The sequence below is a fragment of the Nilaparvata lugens genome, chromosome 6 (assembly GCF_014356525.2).
Source record: "Nilaparvata lugens isolate BPH chromosome 6, ASM1435652v1, whole genome shotgun sequence".
In the NCBI taxonomy this organism is placed as follows: domain Eukaryota; kingdom Metazoa; phylum Arthropoda; class Insecta; order Hemiptera; family Delphacidae; genus Nilaparvata; species Nilaparvata lugens.
This window is the reverse complement of record NC_052509.1, coordinates 35274001-35284039: the sequence shown is the minus strand read 5'-3', so window position 1 is coordinate 35284039 and position 10039 is coordinate 35274001. Positions and strand designations below refer to the sequence as shown.

The window sequence follows — 10039 nt, the reverse complement described above, 5'->3', positions numbered from 1 at the left end:
ATCAGAAGAGAAGTCCGACGCGCGGGCTCCTGTAGCACGCTGATTCACTCTGGAATCGCAAGAGGCCCTTGAGAAAGGCAAAGGAAAGCCTTTGCAACAACTCCTAGCTTCATCCGGACCCCAGGAAGGCACCCGGTGCCTGAGGATTGGGACTTGGTGATCAGAAGAGAAGTCTGGTGCGCGGGCTCCTGTAGCTTGCCGATTCACTCCGGAATTTCAAGAGGACCATGAGAAAGGCTAGAGTAAGACTTTGCAACAAGTCCTAGATTCATCTGGAACCCAGGAAGGCACCCGGTGCCTGAGGATTGGGACTTGGTGATCAGAAGAGAAGTCCGGCGCGCAGGCTCCTGTAGCTTGCCGATTCACTCTGGAATCGCAAGAGTACCACGAGAAAGGCTGGGAAAAGCCTTTGCGACAACTCTGAGCTCGTTCTGGAGCCCAGGAAGACACCCGGTGCCTGAGGATTGGGACTTGGTGATCAGAAGAGAAGTCCGGCGCGCGTGCTCCTGTAGCTCGCAGATTCACTCCGGAATCGCAAGAGGACCTCGAGAAAGGCTAGAAAAAGTCTTTGCTACAACTCTTAGCTCGATCCGGACCCCAGGAAGACACCCGGTGCCCGATGATTGAGACTTGGTGATCAGAAGAGAAGTCTGGCACGTGGGCTCATGTAGCTTGCCGATTCACTCCGGAATCGCAAGAGGACCTTGAGAAGAGCTAGGGATGCCTTTGCGACAACTCCGAGCTCGACCTGGACCCCAGGAAGGCACCCGGTGCCTGAGGATTGGGACTTGGTGATCAGGAGAGAAGTCCGGCACGCGGGCTCCTGTAGCTTACAGATTCAATCTGGAATCGCAAGAGGACCTCGAGAAAGGCTAGGGAAAGCCTTTGCGACAACTCCGAGCTCGATCTAGACCCCAGGAAGGCACCCGGTGCCCGAGGATTGGGACTTGGTGATCAGAAGTGAAGTCCGGCATACAGGCTCCTGTAGCTTGCTGATTCGATTCAGAATCACAAAAGGACCTCGAGAAAGGCTAGGGAAAGCCTTTCTGACTACTCTGAGGGGGATCCGGACCCCAGGAAGACACCTGGTGACTGTGAATTGGGACTCGGTGATCAGAGGTGAAGCCCAGTGCGCGGGCTCTGATAGCTTGCCGATTTGCTCCAGAATCGCAAGAGGACCTTGAGAAAGGCTAGGGAAAGCCCTCCCTTCAACTCCGGGTTCAATCCGGACCCCTGGAAAACACCCTGTACCCGAGAATAGTGACCTGGTGACCGACTCCAGCAAATAGTTCCAAGACACACAAGAGGACGTCTAGTGACAATCGGGAACGTTATTCCCATCACAGAGACCTCCTTCTCTGCGGACACCGCAGCATTCTTCTCCTCTCACTCCACGCCCAACCCTGTTTGGCAGTGTGAAAGCACGGCCCCTCTTACCTAAAAGAGGGAAACATCTCTCTAAGGTACTCAAGGCCCTGTTTCAACCCCCGACTTGAACGAGGGTGGTTGGCGGATGCCTCACCAGGACTCCTGTCCCCTGCTGCAGCCCACCCCAGTCGCCGACTGAGTCTAGCCGGCCCAGAGTGACACTGGGAGTTCTGGTAGAAGAAGGTGTGAGCAAAAATCTACTCAGAAGATTGGCACACGAACGTGGGATTCAAGGTAGGAGGAGAAAAGCAGCAATGAGTACAGAAGAGAAGTGTAATCGTGCTGAAGAAGACAAGGAGGCGCGAGAGGACAGCAGCGATCCAGGAGTGTCCTGGGTCTACAAACTCTACCGTAATGAAGCAGTGGAACTAGCAGCATCGGCGGGGCTACCTACAATGGGTACAATGGCGGAGCTGAGGAAGGTTCTTGTGGACCATCACAGGAAGGTGGCAGGCAAAACCAGTAGTCTGAACCAGGCTAGAAATGGAGCTAGTGCAAGCTATCACGAGACGAAAGAAGCAACGTCTTTGTGGCCTCCTGTAGAGGAGGATCATCAGGAGTCTTCTGGACTCGGAAAACTGCCCGAGGAGGCATCACCAGCTTCAGATGGCGAGTCATGCAATTCATTGGTGTATCGATTGCGGAGCAGAGACGCTGTCGATTTGCTCCTGGACTTGGTGCCCACAGACGGCACCTGTTCCGAGTTGCGGAGAGCGTTAAAAGAGCAGCGGCAGCAATTTCTCACACCGCTGCCTCCAAGTGAAGAGGCTGTGATACAACCAGCGCTACCGAGATCAATGCCGGCTCATGCAGATACTGGTTCACTGTATCATGCGAGACCTGCATTAGTGAGACCAGAGGCATCACCGGCTCACCAGTAAAGGCCCCCAAACGCACCGCGCTCACCGATCTGAGCTGCAGCCCCTCACACTCCATTTATGGACCCAGGGACTGTGTGTGATAAAGTTCGGGGATGGAGGTTGTCATATGATGGAAACTGAGAGGCTCCTAGTTTCCTAGAGCACCTCGAGGAATTACAACAAGCCTATGGGCTGGAGCAGTTGTTCCCGGCGCTACCAGAAATGCTAGCGGGAAGGTGTTCCTTTTGGATGCGGAACCGGAGAGGGTTCTGGCATCATTGGAACAATTTTGTAAGAGAATTTCGGTCTCGTTATTATCCAGCAACTTACGAGGAAGACCTGGATACTCAAAACCTGGGTCAACGGCAGCATGAAGGTGAGGCCATCGACGACTACGTAGAGGAACTTCAGACCCTCATGAGGGGGAGAGGAGATTTCTTAGTCAGCCACCAGCTGCAGAGGCTCTACAAGAATCTTCTACCTCAGTACAAGCTGTACATCAGGGAAGCCGAAATCTATTTGGTGGACGATCTGCTCAAGCTGGCCAGGCAGTATGAGAGAATAAAATCGGAGGAGAAAAGCGCTCAACAGAGGCAGTGGGCTGCGAAACAGGAGGAGGTTCGTAAACCTGTGAAATTGCGCCCCGAGCTGGAGCCTACAATAACCCAGTGACAAGCAGAGTTGACTCCAGTGGGACCTGGCTGCTGGCAGTGCAAGAAAGTGAGTCACTGGAGGTCAGAATATCCTGAGATTTCTCTCTGCTCAACCTGTGGGAAGCCTCGTCCTAGTTGCACCTGTGAGAAGGACCAGAAGAGGACTACAGACAAAGCCGCCGTGGTGAGAAATAGGAACCAGCTTCAACTGGAACTGGAGTCACAGTTTGACAACAGGCTGTATACTACAGTCGAGGTAGCTGACCACCAATATCGAGCTTTACTCGATACAGGAGCTGAATCCAACTACTTAAGCTTAGCAACGTTTGCAAGCTTAGAAGCAGCTGGATGTGCAAGGAGAACTCCGACAGAGAGGGGTGTGATCTTGGCGAATGGAACAGCGGCGCGGCTGTATGGGAAGGTGGAAATCAACCTGAAAGTCAGCCAAGAGGTGCTACCCAAAGTGATGACAATCATGGAGGGATTATCACCCAAATTTTTATTCGGTATGCAGTTCCTGCAGGAGCACAGGGTGAAAATCGACACCGGCACCCGCACCGTGGTGTGGGAGCCCCAATCCAGGGAGAAGAGTACTTCAACCACCCAGAAAACTGGGAAGGCCGGAGGAAGAGAGATAAAGTCCGGTGCAGCCGCGATAGACATGCAAGGAAAGTGTCCGCAACCCCAGGAGACACACGTCTTCATGCTGGTATGTGTCCGAGATGTCTGGCTTAATGCACTGGTCGATACCGGGGCTGAGTCGTCCTATGTCTCTGGAGAGGCAGCATGACGACTGAAGAAGTCTGGCGATTGCCAGATTAAACCGATTAGTCATCAACTTGTTTTGGTGACTGGAGAGAAGCTTCCCGTGGTGGAGAAGCAGAAGCTGACTGCCGAGGTGTGTGGTAGACGAGTCTACTGGAGGGTGGCAGTGATCAACGAGTTGATCAGTCATTTGAAGTCATTTGAGAGTGATTCAAGCAAGACTTGATCTAAGGCAGAGGAGGATGATATTGCCTCCGGCTTTAGTGGGACAGGTGGCAGCAGTCACTTCAGAAAAGGAGGAGTTCGAAAAATTCCTGGAGGCGGAGCTGAAAAAATTCAGAGATGTGCCAGGTGCAACTCACCTCCTGGTTCATAAAATCAGGCTGAAGGAAGGAGCTGAGCCATTCCGATAACGTCCGTATCCTCGCAATCCACTTATGCAAGCGGTGATAAACGAGGAGGTGGACAGTATGCTCGATCAGCGGGTTATTGAGCCAAGCAGTAGTCACGGAGCCGACATCATCGTCCTGGGGGAAACGATGAAGGCTCATATGCTAAATTTAGCTAGAGTGTTCAGTAGGCTGCGAGAGGCTGGCTTGGTAATCAACCACCCTTCAGAAGACTCGTCTACTACACACCTCGGCAGTCAGCTTCTGCTCCTCCACCACGGGAAGCTTCTCTCCAGTCACCAAAACAAGTTGATGACTAATCGGTTTAATCTGGCAATCGCCAGACTTCTTCAGTCATCATGCTGCCTCTCCAGAGACATAGGATGACTCAGCCCCGGTATCAACCAGTGCATTAAGCCAGACATCTCGGACACATACCAGCATGAAGACGCGTGTCTCCTGGGGTTGCGGACACTTTCCTTGCATGTCTATCACGGCTGCACCGGACTTCATCTCTCTTCCTCCAGCCTTCCCAGTTTTCTGGGTGGTTGAAGTACTCTTCTCCCTTGATTGGGGCTCCCACTCCACGGTGCGGGTGCCGGTGTCGATTTTCACCCTGTGCTCCTGCAGGAACTGCATACCGAATAAAAATTTGGGTGATAATCCCTCCATGATTGTCATCACTTTGGGTAGCACCTCTTGGCTGACTTTCAGGTTGATTTCCACCTTCCCATACTGCCGCGCTGCTATTCCATTCGCCAAGATCACACCCCTCTCTGTTGGAGTTCTCCTTGCACATCCAGCTGCTTCTAAGCTTGCAAACGTTGCTAAGCTTAAGTAGTTGGATTCAGCTCCTGTATCGAGTAAAGCTCGATATTGGTGGTCAGCTACCTCGACTGTAGTATACAGCCTGTTGTCAAACTGCAACTCCGGTTCCAGTTGAAGCTGGTTCCTATTTCTCACCATGGCAGCTTTGTCTGTAGTCCTCTTCTGGTCCTTCTCACAGGTGCAACTAGGACGATGCTTCTCACAGGTTGAGCAGAGAGAAATCTCAGGACATTCTGACCTCCAGTGACCCTCTTTCTTGCACTGCCAGCAGACAGGTCCCACTGGAGTCAACTCTGCTTGTCATTGGGTTGTTGTAGGCTCCAGCTCGGGGCGCAAATTCACAGGTTTACGAACCTCCTCCTGTTTCGCAGCCCGCTGCCTCTGTTGAGCACTTTTCTCCTCCGATTTTATTCTCTTATACTGCCTGGCCAGCTTGAGCAGATCGTCCACTGAATAGATTTCGGTTTCCCTGATGTACAGCTTGTACTGAGGTAGAAGATTCTTGTAGAGCCTCTGCAGCTGGTGGCTGACTAAGAAATCTCCTCTCCCCCTCATGAGGGTATGAAGTTCCTCTACGTAGTCGTCGATGGCCTCGCCTTCACGCTGCTGTTGACCCAGGTTTTGAGTATCCTGGTCTTCCTCGTAAGTTGCTGGATAATATCGAGACCAAAAGTCTCTTACAAAATCATTCCAATGATGCCAGAACCCTCTCCGGTTCCGCATCCATAAGGAACACCTTCCCGCTAGCATTTCTGGTAGCGCCGGGAACAACTGCTCCAGCCCATAGGCTTGTTGTAATTCCTCAAGGCGCTCTAGGAAACTAGGAGCCTCTCCATTTCCATCATATGACAACCTCCATCCCCGAACTTTATCACACACAGTCCCTGGGTCCATAAATGGAGTGTGAGGGGCTGCAGCTCGGATCGGTGAGCACGGTGCGTGTTGGGGCCTTTACTGGTGAGCCGGTGACGCCTCTGGTCTCACTAATGCAGGTCTTGCATGATACAGTGAACCAGTATCTGCATGAGCCGGCATTGATCTCGGTAGCGCCTTCTATCCTGCAGTGTGGAAGCACGGCGTCCTTTAGCAGTGCGGAAACACGGCGACTCTTGCAGTGCGGAAGCATGGCATTCCATTTTAGCTTAAGAGTATAGCGTCTCCTTGCACTGTGGAGGCACGGCGACTCTATCCTGCAGTGCAGAAGCACGGCATCCTTTAGCAGTGCAGAAGCACGGCGACTCTTGCAGTGTGAAAGCAGGGCGTCCCCTTTGCAGTGCGAAAGCACAGCGTCTCCTTGCAGTGCGGAAGCACGGCATCTCTATATCCTGCAGTGCGGAAGCATGGCCTCCTTTAGCAGTGTGGAAGCACGGTGACTCTTGCAGTGCGGAAGCACAGCGTTCCTTTTTAGCTCAAGAGTATAGCATCTCCTTGCAGTGCGGAAGCACGGCAACTCTATCCTGCATTGCGGAAGCATGGCATCCTTTAGCAGTGTGGAAGCACGGCGACTCTTGCAGTGCAAAAGCACAGCGTCCCCTTTGCAGTGCGAAAGCACTGCGTCTCATTGCAGTGCGGAAGCATGGCGTCTCTATATCATGCAATGCAGAAGCACGGCCTCCTTTAGCAGTACGGAAGCACGGCGACTCTTGCAGTGCAAAAGCACGGCGTCCCTTTATAGCATAAGAATTTAGCGTCTCCTTGCAGTGTGGAAGCACGGCGACTCTATCCTGCAGTGTGGAAGCACGGTATCCTTTAGCAGTGTGGAAGCACGGCGTCTCTTGCAGTGTGAAAGCACGGCGTCCACTTTGCAGTGCGAAAGCACGGCGTCTCCTTGCAGTGCGGAAGCACGGCATCTCTATATCCTGCAGTGCGGAAGCATGGCCTCCTTTAGCAGTGTGGAAGCACGGTGACTCTTGCAGTGCGAAAGCATGGTGTCCCCTCTGCAGTGCGAGAGCACAGCGTTTCCACGCAATGCGGAAGCACGGCGCAGCTCTACAGTACCTCCTTGGAAAAGCTAGGCCGGGGACGTGGCCAGATTGCTTGCTGTTTTTTTTTTTTTTTGGCGAGTTGCCAACCTGGCGCCCAGTTGTTACTCGGTCTTCTGTGACCGGCGGAGAGGCGGCAGAATGTACTTGGTGTCTTGGGACATCTGTCAGCCACATACCCTTTCCATCCTCACCCCCCACAACCTTCCCATTTCCCCCCCCCTTCCCTTAGTAGGAACAGTGTGTCACGATGTATATCATAACTAGTGAGGGGAATTGAATTTAGGGCTTGTTATAAGACGCTTGGTTATCTCTGATGAAATCACAGAGGTCAATGAGCAGCCCAGCCGCTGGGCTACCGCTCAGCAATGCTGCGCATCCTCACTCCCCTCCATCTCGGCCACTGAGGGAGGCTCGTGAAAGGCTAGTAGGCAAGCAGTCTAGTTCCGGTGTCCAGTGTGAGCTGTCGACAGAGAGAGTGAAGGAAGCAGTGCGCAGCTAGCAACATAGTACATCTCGTGCTTTGAGTGTACTCCGAATCCTTTGTCGATCAGGGGTTGTGTCTGAGGTTAAAGGTGGTTAATCTCAGACACTGGAAGCTCCGCAGTTGAACACACACTTGGACGAATGTTGTTCGACTTTTTCAATGAGTTTGGGCATCAGCCTGCCTGTTTCAACCAGCAGCGACACACCAGGTTTTGGTTAAAACCTGACAGCATCTTGGTACATCATCGCCGGAGCCTCGAATCGCAAGAGGACCTCAAGAAAGGCTAGGAAAAGCCTTTGCGACAACTCTGAGCTCGATCCGGACCCCAGGAAGACACCCGGTGCCCGAGGATTGGGACTTGGTGATCAGAAGAGAAGTCATGCGTGCGGGCTCCTGTAGCTTGCCGATTCACTCTGGGATTGCAAGAGGACCTCGAGAAAGGCTAGGGAAAGCCCTTCCTTCAACTCTGGGTTCGATCCGGACCCCCGGAAAACACCCTGTACCCAAGAATAGTGACCCGGTGACCGACTCCAGCAAATAGTTCCAAGACACACAAGAGGACGTCTAGTGACAATCGGGAACGTTATTCCCGTCACAGAGACCTCATTCACTGCGGACACCGCAGCGTTCCTACTCCTCTCACTCCACGCCCAACCCTGTTTGGCAGTGAGAAAGCACGGCCCCTCTTACCTAAAAGAGGGAAACATCTCTCTAAGGTACTCAAGGCCCTGTTTCAACCCCCGACTCAAACGAGGGTGGTTGGCGGACACCCCACCAGGACTTCCGTCCCCTGCTGCGGCCCACCCCAGTCGCCGACTGAGTCTAGCCGGCCCAGAGAGACACTGGGAATTCTGGTAGAAGAAGGTGTGGGCAAAAATCTACTCAGAATGCTTAATAGTCTTTCCATTCATCCTCCTCAAGGTTGTCCTGTTTAAAATCATAATCACCTTCTCTTTTGTATTGTTGTGAGAGGAATAAAGTTTTATTTGTATTTTCTCTATTTTCGACACTAAATTTGTTCTTATTTGCCTCCAGCGAAGGCCTAGGCTGTCTTCCAGAGAGCTGTTAAAGTGACTAGTGGGGTCAAGAAATACCTCATCACTAGATAAAAGTTTTTTTGGTGAAAGTCAGTTTTGTTTTCAATGCTTCTGAGCTAGATATAATTTTCAATGTCTTAAGAAATGAGAAATTTATTGTAAATCCAACCCCTGACATTTAACAAGCTAATTTATTTTTTCCATTTTTTGTGTGGTTCATGACGTCCTAAATCATAGGTTAATTTATTTATTCTACATTTTGTGTAGTTAATGACGTTCTGAATTAATGGTTAATTATTTCCCCATATTGTGTGGTTAATGATGTCCTAAATCATAGGTTCATTTATTTTCCCATTCTGTGTAGTTAATGATGTTCTAAATTAATAGTTAATTTATCTTTCCATTTTGTGATGTTAATGACGCTCTAAATTATAAGTAACTTTTTCCTTTTGTGTAGTTGATGACATTCTAAATCATAAGCTAATTCATTAGTTGGATTTTGTAAAGTCTCGCCTTTGATATTAATTCAATTAGGGACTTGGTGTGTAGTCCTTTGTCAAGCAAAGAGCGGATTGATAAATGAATAGACATTATCTTCATTATCATCAAATTGAATTATTAATAATCAAAACATACTTTAATTTTGATAAGTCCGATACTCCCTGAGAAGATCGTTGTCACAGTATATTTACTACTTTGAACTTAATCAAGTATTATTATTGATATGATATTATATATTATTGATCCAATTCGCCCTTTGGGGAGAAAGCACTCAGGAAGGGCTACTAGTTTAACCTTCTGTTGTTCATACTAATATCATCTTATTTGCTGCGTGTATTAGATTTATTCTGCTTTCTGATCCCACGAAATTCATAGTTCTGATTGACCAATCCTTATTGATTCGAGCTACTAGTTTTATTACATAAAATTTATTTAGTATTTATTACATAAACTTCTAGTTCAACCTACTGTGGTTTAAACTAATATCATATCATATCGTAATTACATTTATTTTTCTTTCTCAACTTACCAAAATTCATAGTTCTTATTGACCAATATTGATTGATTTATTTGTGTCAGATTGAATTATTGAGCTGAAATTATTAGTCCTTGGCTTGAGCTCCTTACTTGAGTCCCATTAAATTATTAATTCTAATAGTTTCAACTTCAAATATTTATTTATATGATTAATTGAATTACGAATTTTGTCTTTGATCTTCCATTTTGATTTGCTTGAGTGAACTTCACCAATAACTGAAGTTTTGATTATAAAGCTAATTTTATTATTTATTTATATGATTAATTGAATTACTAATTTTGCCTTTGATCTTCCATTTTGATTTGCTTGAGTGAACTTTACCAATAACTGAAGTTTTGACTATTAAGTTAATTTTATTATTATAGACTTAATTTATTACTATTTTGAATTTATTCATTTCTTTAGTCTATTGAGTTCAGAGATTACCTATTATTGTTGGAAAGCCACTCGCCAACCATTTTACAATTTTCGAGACCGTTGATATGTCCTATACTGCACGGCCAATGCCCCGAGATTGATCTTAGTATTTCCTGTTTACATTTGAGAATATTTTTATTTTGAGTTTATCGTG

The 10039-nt window shown here is 48.8% G+C and overlaps 1 protein-coding gene across 1 annotated transcript; it reads left to right on the top strand.

Annotated features, from left to right (window-relative positions):
* Positions 1–2510: 2510 nt before the first annotated feature.
* On the top strand, positions 2511–3731 carry LOC120352026. Its single transcript, XM_039431433.1, has 2 exons — positions 2511–2906; positions 3066–3731. The coding sequence occupies exons 1-2, from the start codon at positions 2511–2513 to the stop codon at positions 3729–3731; spliced, it is 1062 nt and encodes a 353-aa protein (XP_039287367.1).
* The last annotated feature ends 6308 nt before the right edge of the window (positions 3732–10039 follow it).

Bases quoted from the DNA above. Each gene is read 5' to 3' on its own strand.
- LOC120352026 (XM_039431433.1), top strand. From the start codon at position 2,511: ATGCTAGCGGGAAGGTGTTCCTTTTGGATGCGGAACCGGAGAGGGTTC. The intron at 2,907-3,065 runs GTTCGTAAACCT...ACCTGTGGGAAG, and splicing joins GGGCTGCGAAACAGGAGGAG to CCTCGTCCTAGTTGCACCTG.